Source organism: Lepidochelys kempii, chromosome 10 (assembly GCF_965140285.1).
Source record: "Lepidochelys kempii isolate rLepKem1 chromosome 10, rLepKem1.hap1, whole genome shotgun sequence".
Classification (NCBI taxonomy): domain Eukaryota; kingdom Metazoa; phylum Chordata; order Testudines; family Cheloniidae; genus Lepidochelys; species Lepidochelys kempii.
Window position 1 is genome coordinate 23,194,674 of NC_136389.1, and position 21,598 is coordinate 23,216,271.

The following is a 21,598-nucleotide window of genomic DNA, read 5'->3' on the forward strand; positions in this document are numbered from 1 at the left end:
TTCCCCCACGTGGCTGTAATTACTGCAGCAGGAATGTATCACCTGCAGGGCGATCACTGCCCAGGATTGTTCAGGCTGTCTGAACTTTTTAGATGCCGAACGCTCCAGTTTCCTCCGGGGTGACTCTTTTCCGATAGGTTAGAAATGGTCCTTGTTGGGTGGGAGCCGTGGGTCTAAAATGTTATCAAAGAACTCTTAGTGGCTGAGATGTTCCCCCTCCCTTACTCTTTCCCCCCCCCCATCCATACACACACCACCACCCGCTCCCCCGTCAGCCCCTCCTCCGGCTGGAAGAGGGGAGTTGAAATAGTCAGGTCCTGCTTTGTGAAGAAAGTTTCCTTTCACTGCCTGGCTCAGAGCTGCCTCTGAGAGGAGGACCAATGTGGGTTTGTTATTGCTGGGCTAAGGAGGCACTCTGGATGGTCATGGGGCTGCGTTCAGTCCTTTTATTCTGCGTGGTTGTCGCAGGAGTGCCTAGGCGTAAGTAGAAGAAAATGTTGTTTCCTCTGCTCAAATCGCAGCTTGCTCGCTCGCCAATGCACAATGTTTCTGCACAGCAATGATCTCACTTGCAAAGCATCTGGGAGAGTGTAAATTATGTTGGGACGTGCAGCTCTTGTAGGAATACTTTCTTGTAGTAACTTTGTCTTGGCTTTCTGTACATCAGTTCTGTATTGCTGGCCTGCCTGGGTGGTGCTTTTGCAGGTGGGAGGGTATCCTACATGTTAAAGAGCACAGTATTACTGTATCTTCCTTCAGCATTAGTTGGGGAAGCCCAGGAAAACGATAGAACTGCTGTAGTGGATACATGCACTCATTACAGAATGATTGGAGTTTGTAAAAGGCTGCATTAGTTTGATGTTTAAAAATGATGGTTATTACAATATTTTGAAAATGAAAGGTCCTTAAACTAGCTGAAAATGAGGGAAACTGTAACAATATTGTCCATTTTTTGGGCTGAAAATAGATCCAGACACATGCTGTTTCCTAAATCAAAAACAAACAGGATAACCAATTAAAAACAATAAAATAAAATATTCACAGGACTCTGCATTGACCAGCTCCCAGTCAGGGATCTAAACTAAGTGGCCAGATTTTCCAAAGTGGTCAGCACTCCTCAGCTCCATTTGCTTAGCTGGGGGCCGAGCACTTTTGAGAATCTGGCTGTATGATTTAGGTGCTGAGAGCTCTTTTGAAAATCTGATCCTAACTGCGAGTGCTGAACATTCTTGAAAATCTAGCCCTCCATGATTAAGGTGAACTGTGTGTGATTTTTGGGTGTTGCATTTATTTCAATGCTCTTGCAAAGGAAATTGCTGATTTATTTTCTTTAAAGGCCATTAACTTGATAATGTATCTTTCTACGCTTCCAGCCAACTTTTTCAAGAAAGAAGAAACCATTTACATTTTCCAAAGAATTTCTAGACCCAAACTTGGTTATTTAGATTTGTACGGCTGCAATTTTTCTTTTTGTGTATTTTAAATTTCTAACGGGATTGTGAGAGAATGAATCAGAATAGTTATATTGCTTTCCAAATGCAGTGCAGTTGGAATTTTGAGGTTTATTTATACAGGTCTATAAATGTAGCAAGATTTTGTTGTCCTAGAATGACATTACCAGATATGGTCAGTTAGACAGACAATCATCATTCTAGGAATCTTTTTGCTTTCTACTTACTGATTGAACTGAGATAAAGTTTATTTAGAACAACAATAACCAACTCACTTGCATTTTGCTCCTTTAGTTCAAGTTTGTACTTCCATAAACGAGTTCAGTTTCTGCAAAGATGTAACAGAATCTTGTAGGGGAGGAAAAATAAATAAGTGGTAAATGTATTTTGACAGAAATGTAATTTTACTCTTCTGAGAATTAAGCTCTCACTCTGCTTCAAGAATGATACAAGAATAGATACCAAAGGGAAAAGCTGCTCACTTATTTTTGTTGCAAAAACAGTGAATTCCTCCCCCCTCTCCCCCCCAGTCTTAAAGTCTATAGGAAGAGAAGAGAAAATGTGGTTTCAATCAAATAATCTGAATGGGGTTTTTAGATGGGCTAGTTTGCCAAAGGATTTCCTTAAGGCAGATGGGACATATGAAATATACAAAAGCGCAGCAATGGTAAGTAAAGAGAGAGGTATTGTTAACTCTTGTCTCCTGTAGGAATAATTGACCTAAGGGCCCCAGAGGACCTCGGTTATAACTGGAGGGCATGTTTCATTAGCGTAGAACTTGTGGAAGAGGCATAAATACTGCTGCTGTTCTTAATACTGAAGAGAATTATCTTAAACCAAGCTTTTTATAGATTATAGCAAGCTAACATGGGGTGGTTTTTAAAGAGGTTTAATAGTAAATGTTTTATTATAAAAGCAGCAAATTCACCTTCATTTCTGTCCAGGCATGTGCAAGTGCCATAAACAGTAGTGAATCTGCATCACTCATCTGATTTTGGCTGTTTTTACTGTATCAGTGTGACCAAGTTTTTGTTAATAGAACACCTGGGACTCCGTCCAACACTGTGTGTTCCCAGTGAATTCCAAGGAAGTTTGGTGTGCGCAAGGAATGTAGGATCAGGTCTTGGATGGGGGTTGTGTCTTAGAAGTATCCTTAAAAGGGCCATTCTCATCACAGTATATCTAGTTAACTCCCACTTATTATAGCAGTGGAAAAGGTCTATTGGGTTAGATCTTCAGAACTACAGTATATTCATATAAGTGCCCATGGGATGGACAAACAACAATAAAAATCTATTGACCTTTTTGCTCACCTGATTTTTCTATGACGGAGCCTAACTGGCTATTTGAATGCCCAGTCCCAATGTCTGTGCATGCAATTGCAGAAATTGTGCAGGCAATTTGCACACATGTGCATGCCTCCTAGACGATGAAAATCTGACTCTGTCCTGTCACTTAATGGTTCTTGAGTTAGCGCTTTGTCTAGTTGTGTTTGAAACAGATCAAGGGCTGGGGATTCTGCCACTTCCCTTGGAAGATCATTTCAAAGCCTAAACATGATCGTGAGCTATGCCATTAGTTTTAACAGACGCTGTATGTGCATTGAGATTAAAAAACAGACCGAGTATCTTTATATAATGGGCCAAACTGCTCTCTCATTTATGCCTGCGTAACTCTGGCATAACTCCATTCATTTCAATGCATTTGCCCTCACGTCTCTAGAGAGTCACTGCCCTCTCCAGGAAGCCTGAATGAAAATCAGGAAGGAGAATAGATTCTCTAGTGTTTAGGGACTGATGAAACAACAAAAAGGCCTTGTGATGCGATGTTTAGTGTTTGCTCCTCAGCATGCCGGCGTTGGGAAAAGAACAGCTCTGGTGTGGAAACCTGCTGCTGTGAATGCTTCAGATGACACTTGCATTCTGTCTTGTGTAACCACTGGCAATGAAACTCTCCTGCTAAGCAGATAATGACCTGAAAAGCAATTGATTCATTTAAAAATCTGCACTTGGGGAGGGAGTTTGGGGGATAAAATACAGTGTGATTCTTCCTTGGGTTAGACACCCCATTTCTACTTAGACTGGATTCTCAGCAATATGGCAGCAGAATCCTTCACTGAGTGCCTAGAATCCTTCCTGCCTTAAGTGCCTAGAATGGCAGAATTAGGCCCTTAACTATAGGTTTTCCTTTCCTCTGTTGGTAAGAAACGTAATTACATTTTCATACCCACCTGAGCAAATCTACCAAGGGATTGTTATGTATTTACACTACAGTAGTATCCAAAATATGCTCGGTATGGTACAGACATGTAGGAAGACATGGGCTGAAATCCTAGCCCCATTGAACGCAATGGCTAAACTCCCACTGAGGATTTCACCCATGAGGCCTGCCCTGAACAGCTTACATAATGGCTGATGGTAATAAGCAAAAAGGACAAAGAGCATCAGAAGATGAGGGTAAGATGACATAGCTATGTGTTCTATTTAAAGGTAGCTACACTCAGAACATTAGTGTAATTTTGCTCTAGAATAACTTGGTGGTTCTCAAAATTTTTCATATTGTAGAACACTTCCCTTCTAAATCCCATACCTCCCCCCCGCCCCCCCGGCAACTACAGAGCTAGGTTAGATGAAAGAATAATATGAAGGCTTTAAAGAGACAGTGAGTACCATTTCTGAGGTTGCTCTGGTAAATCTATCTCTTATTCCCGCCTCTTATTTTATGTTTGTGGTGTTTGTTTCCTCTCCTGGGGTATAAAGAGTAATTTAATACTCTCAAATCTCTCCTCTACTTGGTTTTGTTTATCTATGTGTGCGCTATGCTGGTACCCCTCTGACTTTGGAGTTATCAGAAAATTTGGTGTCAGCCACCTTTATAGCAAAGGAGTAGACATGAGAGGGCGCAGGGTTTTTTTTTACTTTAGATGGTTAGAAAAGTCTTCTTTAAAAATAAAATAAATAAATAAAAGTCCTGGTTGGTTAGCACTATTTACTGATGCTGTGCTGATTACCGCCAATAGAAAAGAATGACAAGGCACCATTTAGCTTGAAAAGAATCTCTTTTCTATTCAACAGTCAGCTCCACCACGGGTGACAGGAGAGATGTACTTGGCCTACAATGTCTTGTTTGTCCTTTTGCTTATTAGGTCTTGTCCAGTGCTATTTTATGTGATTTTTGTCAGACCTTGGACAACTTAGCTGGAGAACAATTTTGGGTCTCAGCAGCCTTCCATGAGCCTTTTATTCAGAAGGCTAAAGTATACTTGGTTTGTCAAGAAGATTAAAAAACAAAACCTGATCTGAGAGTTCTGGGGAGGGATTTTTTATGGCTGACCGTGAAGTCATTTGTTCTTTCCTAATGGCTGCAGCATGTCTAATGCGTGCCTTGAAAATATTAATGGTGACTGTGGAATCTAGAAAATAAAAATATAAACCCCAAGACATTTCCAGGTTGTGGATAGAAGGCACTTATTTAGATATGGTTAGAATGAGGCATGGCAGAACTTTAAAGGGGAATCTTGCACTTTGCTTATACCCATCTAACCAGAGCAATTAGTCTCTTAAGCACTAAAAACCAAGATAGTCAAAATATGCTGGAAAAGTTATGGGAGAGAAACAGGAAACTTGTTAGTCATTGCATTTATTTGCTTGTGTTTTCAGAAAGTGTTTATCCTCTTTAGAGCAGAAGAAGGAAGAAAGGGAAATCATGAGTGTTAATGTGCACGTAGTTACCGATGGTTTAACATCAACGGAAGTGGACCAAAACCACCACTCTGTGGCTGAACTCCCCTGAATGAACTTCAAGCCCTCATCAGAACTTTGACTCCTATCTCTATAAGCAGCAGCACCTAAACCCTAGCTCTTAATACTGTGCACAGATCTCCACTTTGCTGCTCAGGCCTGTAATAATGCTGGTGGTACAGAGGAGACAAGACTCAGTTGTAATGCGTACAACAGTGGTTCTTCACTTGAAACTGCCAGCCAGACACAGACTGTCCCTCTGGTTCTCCAGCTGCCAGCATAATTAGGCAGAACCTGTGCCAGTGGGTCTCACAACACAGAGTCCTGGCCTGGACTAAACAGTCATGGAATGAACTTCTGACTCCATTATGTGGCCCATTTCACTGTCACTCACACATTAAGGCTTCTGATCTGAGGGTTGCAAGAATATTTTATATTGTGAAAAATGTTGGCTTCTACCCAATTTAGAAAAGAGATGATGTTCAAATGTTGGAGCTTTTATCCTTTGCCAGAGAAGAATGCAAAATCATTGTTGCAAAACGACTGTGTGATAACAAGTCCCTTGCTGTATATGGTGTTTCCCCAATAAAGTCTTTTCAGTAATTACTATTAGAGGACTTTGCAATGTATGTTGCTGCTTTAATCTCAGTGTTATTGTAAATGAACAGTTATGATATCAGTCACTGAAGCTGCACATGGGTTTTTTCTTAGTGCATTTCTACAATTATTTCTGATTTGTTGTTGCAGGATCTCAGGAGAATTTAGGCCCGGAACCTGCCTGTGTGACTGAGTGTGCTGGTGAGTAAGACCAAGCTAGTATACAGAGCAGGTTTATAGTCACAACGCACGACTTTGCAGTTTGTAACGTGCTGGACTTTTCAGTGGGCATTGCTTTATTGGAAGGATGACAGTGATAGCTGAGCTAGGATTTACTGCTGTTGAGCTAATTTATATTCCTGGAGGAAACTGCCTAGCATGGCTGTCTCTTCTGTTGCACTGGGTTGCTCTAAATTAACGTTCTATGGACTCAGATCACACAAAAGTTAAAACTAGCCTACAGTGTGCTCCAAAATATGCAACACAAAATCCTGCCCTGTCCTGAGTCTCTTTTTCCACATCCCAGCGTTACCTGCACAGTAGCAAGGTAGGAGAAAGACTTAGCACTCCGTCCACAGAGCCTGGCTATTGCTCCTGGGAGTCCTTCACAGACTCAAGGCTTGGTCAGCTAGCTTGTGTGCATGCATCAGTAACCAAAGCTTCCTGCTCACCTTGGCAGCAGGTGCTTGAGTGTGCACTGAGAACAACAACTGGAGAATCAGAGAGCACTCCGATCCCAGGTCCCCCTATATGCTGTCCTGAACAGCCAGTGTGGCTCAGTGTCTTTTTGCTCAGCCATCATTGCTCAGCTCGAATCCAACCCCATAATTCCTAACAAAAACCTGTTTTTTTTTAAAGGGCTTTCAATTCCCCAGTGAGCCTGCAGGTGGAGCTAATGAAGAGTAAGCATGACAAAGGTTGTGGCCATCTTTGCTCTTAACCTGATGCAAGAGAGAACGTTTTAATCAAACTCTCCTGCTTCTACTTTACAGTAGTTCCAAAGCTAAATAATGCTACAAATCTGTGATCTTTCAGGGATTTTACCACTGTCATTATAAGTGACACCGTGGCATGCCCTGACCACCAGAACTCATGCTGGTGGAATGGTTACTCTGATCCTCCGGCCCTTAAAGCACAGCTTACTATCATCTGAACTAAAGGAGAATCTTCTTTGACAGTAGCAATATAGAGTCTATGGCACACATTAGCATTTCTGACTTTGTTTCAGTAAAGGGCAGCGCGGGACATATGCACTAGCCAGTTCATTACTATTAAGTGGCTATTTTAAATGACCTTTCTTGTAGGGGATTGTAGTGAAAGAAGCAATATTACTCTGATTATAATTCAGTGGGAGATAATTACATGGACTGAAAGCCACGTCATGCAATCAGATCACAGTTTACATCAAAACTCCTTGATCATTTAAATTGAATAATTCATCAAGTAACTGTAAAAGACTTTAGATGAAGACATTTTGAAAGCAGCAACATTCCATGTTTCCAGGATAGAGCAAACATATTAATCCTTGCATAGTCACTAAAAAGGCCCATAGGTGCTTTAACAAGGGGTGCTGGGAGAGCTGCTGCACCCTCCTCACTTGAAGTAGTTTCCCTCAGATACAGGATTTACAGTTTGATTCAATGGCTCTCAGCATCCCCATTATACAAATTGTTCCAGCACCCCGGCCCTGTTACCTTCTTTTGCTGTTTGCTTTTTTCAGTGTTTGCCTGCTATTCTCGTTTTCTGAAAGGGAGGGTAGCATTCTATCTAATAAATAACTCGCATATCAGTTGTAAATCTATTAAAATACAGTTCTGTTGAAATCAAAATGCCCTGTAAAATCATGTGGATTTTGCCAAAATTTTGTTCAGAGGAAAAACCGGTGGAAAAAATTCTGACAGTGTTGAAACGAAATGGTTAGATTTTTCATTTTTAAATGGCTTTTTGTTTTATTTTTTTAAAAATTTGTATTATAGCATTTTAAAAAATAGAAAATGAAATGAATCCTTTCAATTTTGACAAAATTAAATGTTTTCATTGACCGAAACCAAATTTTTGTTCAGAAAATTTTGAAATGTTTGGTTTTGGTTCTGATTTGGGAATAGGCTACCTTTTGAAATCTTGAAATCCTTAGCAAAATAGAGGTTCCATCATGTTTACAGCATCTAATTAATAGTATCCAGGGCCCTTTTAGGGGAGAGATGTACCGAACACCACGACAGGAAGACATCTAACAGCATATATTTCAAAGCATGATTTATTTTCCAAGGCTGGTTCCACTCAAAAGAATACAGTCAATAGCTCAGTGCAGAATACAGTCAGGTTCAAACTATTATAAAACAAAGATTGGACTGTATCTGCTGGTATGACATTACCCTGAGCTTGGGATGTACCCTTTTGAGCTACATGCAAAAGAACTAAATCTGTGTGATTTTTTTTTTTGGCCAGTAAAGAATTCCAGTGAATGTGGAATGCCTGAAATTTCAAAAGCCTGAAGTTGTATCACCGTTTGGCCCTATGGGTCAAATCTAACCTCCAAATACACTTTCTATGCTGTCCCCCTTCAAGGGACACACACAGTATGTTTTGCCGAACAGCACATCACTCGTGCAGTTCATGTGATAGAAGTGAAAGGCTGTAGCTGTTGACATCCATGTATTTGCTTCGAGCTAGGATCAGCCAGTGCAAACTTGGTCTGGCAAAGTGTTGGCTGTAGTGTCTGGAACCTGAAAACTTGCTGTGGAGATTGGGTAGGGGTGGGTTTTCCCCTGGGACTAGACAGAACAGGGATTCTCTTTCCTTCTGGCTTGTTCATGAAGCTGAATTTGTCTCGAATAAATGGAATTGTTGTTTTTCTGCCTTGCCTCTGGACTCTTACACTACAGTATAACCCCAAAGTGGACAATGGAGTTCTGGGGAACGATTTCCAACTTGTTTCCTACACCAGTGTCACTCATTGATAGCAGCAGAGTTACCCCAGTCAACAGTTGTGTCAGTAGGAGGAAATCAGGCTCCTTTCCTTTCAACAAACTTATAGAAGCTTCATCCCCACAAGTGGAAGATAGAAAGGACCAAACTGATCAAGTGTCCCTAATCCAAACAGAACTCCTGCCTTCCCTTTCCCCCTCCTTTTCTCAGCCCAAACCTTCCAGGGTGGTATTTCAAAGTGGCAGTTCTGACGTAGGGCTTGTCTACACTTACTGCGCTGCAGCTGTGCCGCTGTAGCACTTAGTGTCGACACTACGTATGCTGATGGCAGAGCTTCTCCCGTCAGTGTGGATACTCCATCTCCCCACGCTCGGGTCTACACTACACATTTATGTCAGTGTAATTATATCGCTCAGCCGGTGGAAGCTCTCCTGTCAGCATAGGTGGCATCTTCACTAAGTGCGACAGTGGAGCAGCTGCACTGGTCCACCTACACAGCTGCAGGGCTGTAAGTACAGACAAGCCCTGAGAGGTGGTAGCTGTGTCAATAGGACAAGCCCTCCTGGCGACATAGCGCTATGTACATGGGACATCGGTCAGTATAACTGTGTCACTCGGGTGTGGATTTTCCACACCCTTGAGCAATGCAGTTATACCAACATGAGTTAGTAGTGTAGACCGGGGCATAGAAATCATCCATCTGATAACAGATGTGCAGTTAACAGCACATAGAATCATAAAAGTGTAGGACTGTGAGGGCTTATCTATACCTGCGGCTAAATCGGCACTGGTGCGATCGATGCAGCAGTGTTGATTTAGCAGGTCTGGTGTAGACAAGCTAAATTGATGGCAGAACATTCTCCCGTCGATGACGTCTGTATGCCACCACCCCGAGAGGTGGAAGGTAAGTTGGCGGGAGCATTAGTGTAGACCAGCCCCAAGAGACCTCAGCTGGTCATCTAGTCCAGCCCCCTGCACTCAAGCCAGGACTAAGTCATAACTAGACCATTGCTGGCAGGTGTTTGTCTAACCTGCTTTTAAAAATCTCCAGTGATGGAGTGTCCACAACCTCCCTAGGTCATTTGTTCTAGTGCTTAACTACCCTGACAGATGGGAAGTTTTTACATGTGTGAAATGTACCTGGAGAATTGTAAAGTCTTGGTTGTCTCATGTTGCTGTCATCAAAATATCCAGCTTGGGTGGTGGGAAGACTGCTGTGTCACAACACTCCTGCCCCACCCTGCTTGTGGTAGGGCAGACTCTTAACACTACAGGGCCTTCAGTGTTATGGGCCACATTGTGGCTGGGCCCTGTATGAGTGTGCCATGGGAAGGAGGGCACTCCTCTGTGCCCTCCATGCAGGAGCTCCTGGGGGCTTCATACTATTGAAAATCTGGTCACGTACATTATGAGCCTAATTGGAAGCAGAGTTCTTCTGATAATCTGGCCACTTGCTTAGGTGCCTAAATGGCCTAAATCTACCAACAGTCTCTTGATTTGCTGATAAAATATAGAAGTGCGCACACAGGTTTTTGGTTTGTTTGTTTGTTTCCCAGAACACAGTGGGCTGAATTTCCCCAGAGGATCCAGATATAGCTATAGGTATTCAACAGCCACCAATACATTCCTGCAGGGAAGCATCTACAAAAGGAGTGGTATGTCTCTGGAAAGCACAGTGATTATTGAAGCCCTAGGAAAGTGCCATATGGTCTTAAAAGTGAGTATTGTCATGAGTTCAACAAGTGCCTCCATGACTGACTGCAATTAATTAACACAGGATAATACCCCTCCATAGGGTGACTGCTCCATTCAAAATATTTGGTTTACCTGCAAGTAAACAAATCCCTAGGACTAATAATTACAGTTGCAGAATTGCTTGGATGCATCACAGCCTTTAAAGTTCTTTACCACTTAATCTGAAGCTAAGTTACATAAATCATTCCCTTCCCTGAGTAAAACTGCTGCTTTACTGTTGTGCCATGAGAAGTGAAAGAGGACATGAAGTCGATGCCCTTGAAAGAAACTAAGGTGATTTTTAATCACTTTCAGATCTGTATCAACAAGTTAAAAATATCCCTGGTTCTTTCTTTGAGAGAGAACTTCTGAAAGGTTTGGGATCTGTTGGGAATAAGGCAGGGCTAGCACAGTATAAAATTCACTGGGTCACATAATGCTCCCATTGAACTCAATCGGTAAATTGTCACTGACTTAAATGGAGCAGCAGCCCAAGGACTCAGATTGGATGCTTTATCCAGGCCAAATTCTGGCTGGACATTATGCATTGATGCCCAGCAGGGGGAGCATGGAGAAATTAATTGCTGGTACCAATTCTGGCTTCCTTTTAGACTCACAGAGGTTAATTCATAGATTCTGGGCACAAAGACCCACAGAGACTCTAGGGTGAGCCTTTAGGTCAGGGGAAGGCCCATGCTTTGATGTGTATATGACGTCTGATTTATTCATGACCCCTGTGCACATGCCCTTGCTCAGATAATATCTTCTCAATATTCTTGTTTTACACAGTCACACAGTTATCTGAGCACCTAGGTCCTTGTGGGCATGATTTGGGGGAAGATTCTGTATTCAGGGGTGTGTGACTGGAATAATATAAAGTGCTTTTATGGCATATCTGTGCTTTCACTGACCCAGACATTGGAAGAAGGCACAAAAATGTGCTTCAAGTGGAGACTGCAACTTTATTAACATATCTAACAAAAGACATGGGGATTGAGCAGCTCCCTACAAAATTACCAGCAGGAACTGGTCCAGGGCCGTACCCAAGCAGACTTCAAGAGAATAAGGGGAAGCTACTTCTACCCCATCCATGCCAACTGAATAAAGGGGAGTGGCTGGAGCTGCCATGGTCCCCTGCCTACCTCACTTGATGGATAAGGGTCCAGAGGAGGGGTCTTTGAGCTGCCTGAGATGCTCAAGCCTACACCACCACCCTGCAACACCAAGAACGAGGCCCAGTGTCTTCCAGTGCTCTCTTGATTCAGGCCCGCTTATAACTTGGCATTTCCTGCCAAAACTATCTGCACTGGCTGCTCTTTTAGAATCTGCAACAAACATTCTATTAAAACCAAAATAAACAGTGACTCTGGTTCAGCCTCTTGGGTGCTGAGAGGCTGCTAGATAAACAAGTCACCATGTGGACTGCCAGTTCTGCCATGTGGGTCAATTCCTTCCTGACCCCAAACAGAAACCGGCCAAATCCCCAGACACCTAGGAAGTCCAGCAACCAACCCAAGCATACCTCTTCCCCCACTTGAGCCAATGAGCGTAGGCTAAAGGCTGGGTGCTTGCATAATACCCAGCAGGCCAGGAGCCAGTAGTGTCTCCCTGCAACCCCTGAACCAACCAGATAAGTGGGAAGATATGTGGCCACAACACCCACTCCCCCCACACTAACTTGGGCCACAGGGTGCTTGGGAGAGGAGAGTCTGGATTCTTCTTCCTCTGACCAAGGGCTCTAGAGGTGTCTATCCCCGTGCCTGATCTGGTCAATGCCCCACCCTAACTGGGAAGGTGCCCAGAATGCGAGTGCTTAGAATTAGACTTATAATTGTTTTTGGTGGTAACTGGTTGACTTACTGATACTTCTATCTGCTGTGTACTCTGTGCCATGGGATACACTGTAAGGTGATAGTGAGTTACAATAGCTTCACACACCGTTTTCTCACTGGCCTACCCATAGCATCTGCTTGCAACTGCTGTAGAAGACACACAAATCCCCCAAGCATGGGAAATGCAGCCTAACACATTTTGCTGTAAAAGTAAAAACAATGGGGGAAGTGTAATATTGCACCAAAGAAGGCTCAGACAATAGGTAGCGTTTAACCCGCTGGGTGTTACTGTTCCCCTGCTGTATCTGACCCAAACAGGATACGAGCCTGTTAGATCCCCAACTGCAAAGCTTTAGCTGAAGCTGCAGCTTGTGCTGTTAGCTCTGGAGGTCCCTGATTCAGTTCATGGTGTATTTATCAAGTATTTTGTTCAAGGCATTGTGTGTAGCCAAGCTCTAGCTTTTCCCTTTCTGTCTGAAATCAAAATGTATCATGCATACATTAGTCTCACCCAGGCTGGGAGGCTTGCTCCCAGATGCAGGTTAGACATGCCCTGTAAGGCCTGATCTGCAACCCTTATTCATGGGGGTAAATATCAAGCAAGCAGTTTGGGGAATTAATCTGACTTGTGAGTTGTCCACCTGGGTTCAGCGAATCTGCTTGTGTGTGAGTAACGTTGACTTACCTGAATAAGGGCTGGAGAATTGGGCCAGTGCTCTGTGTTCTATTTTGTATTTCATTGTTCTTGTGTGAATTAAAGTCCACAAGTTCCTGTTGACAGTGGTGTTTGCCACACGGTTATTTTCCCTCCTAGTTGCAAGATGTACAGATTAAGACGACCCTGACATCCAGAGAGGAGTCTCTGAAGGAAATGGACAGTTTAAGGTAACATGGCTTCTGATCTGGCTCAGTTCCTTTCTTTAGAAACTTTCTTTAGCAGCATCATATTACCATTCTCTGTGTTTCCTCTTTCATTTACTTTTTAGCTGTCGAGCAAGCATTGGTCAGGATTACAGCATTGTTAACAATAGTTAAGGGCCATGTGGTTAAAAAAGATCTCTTTGGGGTTTTTGTGTAAAAACTGTACATTCATTGGATGATTACCACAATTAGCTGTGCAAAACATCAGACACCTAACTGGTTACTTTCATGTAGCGATACCTGATCTTGTTCACAGTTTTGATAGTTTCATGAACATCTAGGCCCTGGGCTGCTGAGGTTTTGAAAACCTGACACTTAAGGTATAATCTTGGAGTAGTTTATATTTTGTATGATGAAAATATGCTTTGTAGCCTTCCAGAATATTTAAAGGATATTTATTATTTTCCAAATGTCAGTTTCTTCCTTGTATATTTCTTAGTAGCTCATTCATAGCATGCTGTTACTGGGCAGCCCTCTGGATAACTAATGTACAGACACTTATGGGGTGGGGATGACTATACAATAAGACCCTTACAACCCTTGGAGGGGTGGTATTTTCCCAGAGAGCTGATGTTTCTTGCATCATCAAGAAAAGCTGTTTTGTTGTCTGGTAGGCTGAGCTGGCTAATCTCCCTGTATTGTCCCTCTGCTTGGATTCCCAGCCTTTAAACAACACAGAGATCTGCACCAGGCCCACAAAAATATAATCAGTTGAATACAGAGGGTCAGAAAGAGCACGTTTTGAGTAAATGCATTGCTTTTAAAAATATTCATTAGGAAAAGCTTTTGTTCCACAATATGAGCATTGACACTGGAGTTCAGATAGTTTCAGGCACAGATGCACCTTCCTCTGGAATGCTGGCTGTGGGGATTTCTGGAGAGATAAGAGCTGTTGTGTCTATTATTCTCTGCAGAGAAGCCAAAAATGCAATGGCAGAATGCTGGAAAAAGGATTAATTGAAGCTTGGCTACTAAAAATAATTATTCAGAACAGCGACACCTTATTAGCATTCTCTTCAGCCTAGTGTATATATACTGCGGTTTAGCCAGGCCTCCATACATGCATGCAACTCTGACTGAATCAAATGGGACTCAGAGGCATATCCATGGGAAATACCCTGTCTCTAGACACAACCACATCTCCCTTGGTGAGAACTTGATCTGGATGTTGTTCCACAAATGACATTTTTCTCTGAGGTGACTTTTTGCTCTCAGTCGTGGGGAGAATGGTTCATTCGGAAGGGAAGGTGCAAATGAAATGTGTCTTCCACTGATTCGCCCACAGTAGGAGCAATCCTTTTGATAGGAGTACAGTAGAACCCTCTTCACTGGGACACACTCATGGACAGTGGCGTTGGAAGAATTTTTGTAATGGGGAGGGCTGAAAGTCATTGAACAAAACTGTAAACCCTGTCTATGATGGAATTAAGTCAGGGGGTGCTGCTGCACCCCTGCACATGGATGGCCTTTCCTTTCCTGTTCAGAGGAATTCCTGATGAACAGAAGTCAGCATTTTAATGCTGACACTGCCTACAGAGCCCCTCATGGCCATGGAATTGGGCAGAAGCACTACCTACCCTGAGGCCTGGTCTACACTGGGGGGAGGGGGATCGAGCTAAGTTATGCAACTTTAGCTATGTGAATAACATAGCTGAAGTCAATGTACTTAGAGCTACTCACCGCGGTGTTGTCACTGTGGTGAGTCGACCGCTGACGCTCCCTCGTCAATTCTGCTTGTGCCTCTCGCTCTGGTCGAGTACCGGAGTCAATGGGAGAGCACTTGGCAGTCGATTTATCACCTCTAGACTAGATGTGATAAATCGCTGCCCATCGATCCTGCAGGTAATGTAGACAAGCCCTGAGACAGGGACTGAGTTTGCTGCCTGTCCCACACTGGCAGCAAGGACAGATATATATGACCCCTGTTATGGTGGCCAGGCATATGTAGGCATCATGGAAGGAGCCATTAACAAGAAGTCTGTTGGGAAGCCATTCCTCCCCTTTCTGCATGTCCCACAGCTATCAAAGGGCAGCAAGGTATCAGAGGGACAGTATGTAAGTGACACACACACCATGTGTGGCCCAAGATTCACTGAATTTCCACAAGTCTTCACCATTAAGTGGTATTACTGTCTTCCATTCAGCAAGAGCCGTTGCCATTAAGTATACTTAGCCTTAAATGGGTTCCTTGGGAGCTGTCCTGATTATGTCCCAATTAAGTGGACTGGGCTGTGTTTCACAGCAATTCGCTTGATAGTTGGTTTTTTAGAAGACTTGTAGGGTACTAGATGAAGTGAAATAAGAGGGGCTGTTACAAAATGGGAGGATATGTGACAGAGTGAGCCAGTCCCATTGGAGGGATGCTACCAAGTCAAAATGTCTGCATCCATCAAAGCTCTCAAATTCCCATTGCAGCCAGTGTCTGAACCTAGCAGCTGTGAACTCCTTTGTTGCAGGGAAGTACTAGAGCAGCATCCCCTTCAATTTTCTTTCCACGATGGGAAAATTCTGAAGATCTGCCCCCAGCAGTGCGAACAGGCCTGGGTGCTGAACATCAAGCGGGGCATTCTCAGCGTTCTTCAGACATCACCTGCAGCTGCTGGCAGTGGAACTGTTGAAGAGGTGAGCATTGCTGGCTTTTAGCTATCTCCTTTTAAAATGACCAAAAGTTGTTGCTGCTTCATGGCCAGTCAGCAGCCTCTCATGGTCTAAGTGGACTATGTTTCTAAGTGGACACATTGTAAAATTGGCTCTTCTCGGCATTCTTGTTGGAAGTCTAAGCAGAGCTGGCTCAACTACTACTCTGCTACCCCGGAAGGTGGCTCCTTTTTGCTCCAGAGCAGAGCAGGGTAGAGTCATGAAAGGAGACTTGTGCTGTACCTATTCTGTGGGCAAAGTGCAGACTTCCCTCACCAAGGGCCTGATACTGCACCCACTGAAAACAACAGGAGCTCTGTCATTGACTTCAAGGGGTTGCAAAATCAGGCTTCAAGGCTCTTAGCTGAGCATCATTTGAACACTATGTCTGAAAACATAAGGTCAAATTCTGCTGTGTTGCACTAAGGTAAATCTGGAGTAACTCATTGAAGTCAGTGGGTTTGTGTGAGAGCAATACAGCCATATGAAGTCTCAGTGGCACCTAAGCATGTGCCTAATATTGAACATGTGGTTAAGTCAGGGGTGGGAAAATTTTTTGGCTTGAGGGCCACATCAGGTTTCAAAAATTGTATGGAGGGTCGGTTAGGGGAGGCTGTGGCCAAGCCCCTGCCTCCTATCTGACCCCCCTGTTCTCGCCCCCTCATGGCTCCCCCGGGACTCCTGCCCCATCCAACCCCCCCTGCTCCCTGTCCCCTGACCACCCCTGGACCCCCCCCATTCCTGACTGTCCCCCAGGACCTCTGCCCCATTCAACCCCACCTGTTCCCTGCCCTCTGACCGCCCTGACCCCTATCCACACCCCTGACCACGCCCCCGAATTCCCCTGCCTCTATCCAACCCCCCTGCTCCCTGCCCCCTTACCGCGCTGCCTGGAGCACTGATGACTGGTGGCTCTACAGCCGCGTTGCCCAGAGCACCGGGTCAGGCTGCAGCTCTGCAACTGCGCTGCCCGGCCGCCCAGAGCATTGCGCCGGCGGCATGGCATGCTGAGGCTGCGGGGAGGAGGGCCAGCATAGGAGGGTCCGGGGGCTAGCCTCCCGAGCCAGGAACTCAGGGGCCAGACAGGAGGGACTCGCAGGCCAGATGTGGCCTGCGGGCCATAGTTTGCCCACCTCTGGGTTAAAGTCATGTCCTGAGTGGGAATGTTTTTCTGAATCAGGGCTTAAGGTACAAAACAAGTGGAGCAATATGTAATATGCATTTAAGCAATTATGTAATTAAAAATCTTTCAGATTGAAGTTAAACCCTCCAATCCGACTTTTAAAATGCAAGATCATCTCACCAGGCCATTTTAAATGCATGTGCCTGCCCATGGTATCTGTGGCAAAGCTAATACACTGCAAGGGACAGTTCAGTTCCCTGAGCCTTTGCTACTTCAGGAAAGCAATTATAGTTAATTGCCGTAATGATCGATATAGTCTGTTTGTGTTGTGTGTGAGTATACGTAGCTTTATTGGTTTTGTATGTTTGTTATTAGATGGATATTCTGGGAAAATGCCCAACCAAATATCAGCGGAAAGGCCCTCTTGTTTTGAAGACAAAAGACTTAAACCTGTGTTCTCACCGGTATTCAGGTTTTATTTCCCTGCAGTCCATAGCTCTGCCTGATATGCTGGTAAGTATTGGGGGATTGGTTGTGGTCCTAACAGGAGTCCTTGCTATTTTCCTGAAGTGATTAAAAAGTGCCAGGCCTGCTAAGTATTTATAACCACATCCTGATGTCAAATATATTTAGTGATGTGTGTTTCTGCTAATCAAAATGTTTCTGATTATTGAAATAAAAGTTACTCAGGCCCAATTACACTTTATGTATGTACATCCCTCCTTAAATCCTCAGAAATAAAACCATGTTAGATAGTCATTAGGTTTATAGGTTTCAGAGTAGCAGCTGTGTTAGTCTGTATTCGCAAAAAGAAAAGGAGTACTTGTGACACCTTAGAGACTAACAAATTTATTTGAGCATAAGCTTTCGTGAGCTACAGCTCACTTCATTGGATGCATTCGGTGGAAAATACAGTGGGGAGATTTATATACACAGAGAACATGAAACAATGGGTGTTACCATACGCACTGTAAAGAGAGTGATCACTTAAGGTGAGCTATTATCAGCGGGGGGGTTGGGGGAGGAGGGAAGCTCTTTGTAGTGCTAATCAAGGTGGGCCATTTCCAGCAGTTGACAAGAACGTCTGAGGAACGTCGGGGGGGAGAGAAATAAACATGGGGAAATAGTTTTACTTTGTGTAATGAACCATCCACTCCCAGTCTCTATTCAAGCCTAAGTTAATTGTATCCAGTTTGCAGATTAATTCCAATTCAGCAGTCTCTTGTTGGAGTCTGTTTTTGAAGGTTTTTTGTTGAAGTATTGCCACTTTTAGGTCTGTAATCGAGTGACCAGAGAGATTGAAGTGTTCTCCGACTGGTTTTTGAATGTTATAATTCTTGACGTCTGATTTGTGTCCATTTATTTTTTTACGTAGAGACTGTCCGGTTTGACCAATTTACATGGCAGAGGGGCATTGCTGGCACATGATGGCATATATCACATTGGTAGATGTGCAGGTGAACGAGCCTCTGATATTCTGGCTGATGTGATTAGGCCCTATGATGGTGTCCCCCGAATAGATATGTGGACACAGTTGGCAATGGGCTTTGTTGCAAGGATAGGTTCCTGGGTTAGTGGTTCTGTTGTGTGGTGTGTGGTTGCTGGTGACTATTTGCTTCAGGTTGGGGGGCTGTCTGTTAGCAAGGACTGACCTGTCTGCCAAGATCTGTGAGAGTGATGGGTCGTCCTTCAGGATAGGTTGTAGATCCTTGATGTGCTGGAGAGGCTTTAGTTGGGGGCTGAAGGTGATGGCTAGTGGTGTTCTGTTATTTTCTTTGTTGGGCCTGTCCTGTAGTAGGTGACTGCTGGGTATTCTTCTGGCTCTGTCAGTCTGTTTCTTCACTTCAGGAGGTGGGTATTGTAGTTTTAAGAATGCTTGATAGAGATCTTGTAGGTGTTTGTCTCTGTCTGAGGAGTTGGAGCAAATGCGGTTGTATCAGTTTCCTTTGTTTTTGCTGAGATTTGCTGTTGTATTTGATGAACGTTATGTGACAAATACAGCATGTTCCTTTATGCTCATGCAACTTTAATTCGGCCCCCTTGCATTTATGCATTACAGTAATATCTTTAATGGCACAATCACAATCAACTGTATTGTCAGGCTTTCTTCATCATTTAATGCACAGGTTGGACAATGCATAGTCAACCTTTCGATATGTCTGTCTGAGGTTTTTCTGAGCGCCCATCTCCCTAGTTTTTAAGTAGCAAATGAGGCAGCTGATCAGTATTTATTTTTTTATCCTCACTGTTCAATGAGCAGATCCCAGCCTCATTCATAACACACCATTCCCCCTGTGCGGGGAGTGTAATAAGGGTCTTCTGGACTCCTGATTCAGTCACTACATCCACCTGGCTTTTTGACTACATTCTATCTCTACGCAGCTGAGAATGGTTCTTTGGAATGGCAAGACTTAAATAACTTGAGTAGCAGACAGTTTTAAAATGGATTCTGAGCTCTTCTGGCAATGAATACATGTATTTTATTGATCTTCTTTTACTGAGTCATTAATCACATAACTGATTAGCAGACAGCAATGTATGGAGGGACTGGCTTGGTTAAAACTCATGGGTTAGCTAATCCTCCACCCCTCCAAATGTATGATGCTTAAAGAGGTGGTTTAAAACTAAAATTGGAGGAGAAAAATAGAAAGCTGTGGATAAAAAGAGGTGTATGTGAGCTAAATGTCATGTTTTTGGAAAAATCACTAAAAGTTGTTTTAAAAACTCAAGGCTTTCCCAAGCACAATCAGTGTTCATGTCTGTTTTTTACAAACACTAGCAACAGAAATAAGTCAACCACACCTACTGTACGAGCCAGCTGTCAGCTCTTTGACATGAATAGCTTTTTGTTGTACTCAAACCTTTGCTGGCAAAGTAGACCTGGTAAAATTGGTGCCTTATGGAATAAAATGAAACGAGTCCAGTTCATAATGAAAGTTCATGTGAATTCCATTTCAGAAAAGGGAAGTGCAGGTCGGAAATTGGGACCTTATTAATGTATCCTTCTCTAGGAATCACAACAGGTCGAGACAGGAATGTCGCAGAGCTTGGGTCCTCTGTGAAGTCTGTGTTTCCCAGAAGAGATTGTGTGAATGGACAGAGGTTGCAAAGAGTTTTTCTGAAATGTTTGTTTCTCTCAGTTGCAGCAGCAGATCCTGTCCTCCAAACTGGAATGCGCTCAGAGCTTTAAGGATGGAATCCTGGCAGAGGCCAAATGCACTGAATCCAGTCTTGTTACACCTTTCTCTAGGAAGGGCAGTGGGGCGAAGACACAGACACAGTCCTCACTGAAACTACTTCAAGTGGAAGCAGAGATGTTGTACAAAACAGGTTACTTGATATTTCCAGTAACAGCAATTAGTGATTTCCTGGGGAGAGGTGGAAAAAAAAGTATATGGGCTGCCTCAGAACTCCCTTTTTACCAGATCTTTCCTTTCACGTGCTAAAAGGCATGGAACGGGAGACTATATCTGTGGATCTTGGGCTGTTGCCCATTGCCTGCTCTGGGAGACAGGGCCCTGAGGTTCTATAGACCTGGAAGAAAGTGAGTCTCCAAAAATGGTGAGGCTGGTATCCACAAGTGAGAGCTTGCAGATCTGAATTCCTCCATGGCTGGCTCCTGTTCTGTGTCTTTCCTAACCCTGGACCTGTAACACTGATTCAGGCCCTCCCCGATGCACATATTCCCCCTGCAGTGGCAGAGTGTGATGCTTAGCTTTCCCCAGTGTATGGTGCCTAAAATATTAGAAATTCCAATGGTCTTCAAAGGAATATGCCAAGTAGAGCCCCTGTTTCCATCCATTGCCTCATCTCCCTGGGCCTGTCTTCATTAGCAGAACGAATCAATGGGAAGTCAATGGGAAGTTTGCCTAAGTAAGGAGTGGAGACCTAAATGGTGAAACTTCTTATTTTACTGGTGTATATTTCCCTGTAAATTATTCTCTTTTAAAAATAAATCCTAATTTCTCAGAATATTCATATACATATGCTGACATAAGAAGACAAGGCCCCTAAGAGTTTATAGTAAGAGTCCAAACATGTCTCTTTGGCACCCAACATTCCAGTTGAGTTGACTGGGAGTTCAGAAATGGAGGATCGGGGCAGTAACAAGACATAAGTAGATGGGGAGCGATGAAAACAGGCAGGCAAGGTGTGGGAAGGAGAGTATGTGGTTGGTTTTTGTTTCATGTGTGTCTTGTTTGTTCCATGTCTTTCTATGACTTTTCCTTGCAGGTTACATGCTCCCTTAGGCAGTGTACTTAAACACATGCTTACTTTTAAGCATGCAAGCACATCCGTTGACTTCAATTTAGCATATATTTTAGAATTTTGCTGAACTGAAGCTGTAGGTGTTGTCCTCACTGCCAAAAAAGGTGTGTTTTTACTGTGGTTTAACTAATACTTGTTAGCTGTCCTCTGTAAAATCTTAGTGGTGACAAAGCACGGTAGTTTTTAATGTGAGGTAGCTGGGCAAGATCAGTGCTATATCCCTGTCTATGGTAGACCTTATTTATTTAACTTGCAAAACGACAGTGCCTTCTCTACACTAGGATTTTACATACATATTAATTATCCCGCAGTAAAAACCCACCTTTTTTGGCAGGGAAGACATAGCCTCAGAGCATAAGATTCCCT

General features: G+C 43.5%; 1 protein-coding gene across 1 annotated transcript in view; it reads left to right on the forward strand.

Annotated features, from left to right (window-relative positions):
- Nucleotides 1–411: 411 nt before the first annotated feature.
- Nucleotides 412–21,598, forward strand: part of LOC140918001 (uncharacterized) — a 152,269-nt gene continuing 131,082 nt past the window's right edge. The window contains exons 1-7 of the mRNA XM_078854475.1: nucleotides 412–480; nucleotides 5,939–5,989; nucleotides 10,273–10,433; nucleotides 13,097–13,167; nucleotides 15,660–15,825; nucleotides 17,339–17,476; nucleotides 20,104–20,293. Of these exons, the coding sequence (XP_078710601.1) occupies nucleotides 420–480; nucleotides 5,939–5,989; nucleotides 10,273–10,433; nucleotides 13,097–13,167; nucleotides 15,660–15,825; nucleotides 17,339–17,476; nucleotides 20,104–20,293 (838 nt within the window). The 5' untranslated portion in view covers nucleotides 412–419. The remainder of the gene's footprint in view (nucleotides 481–5,938; nucleotides 5,990–10,272; nucleotides 10,434–13,096; nucleotides 13,168–15,659; nucleotides 15,826–17,338; nucleotides 17,477–20,103; nucleotides 20,294–21,598) is intronic.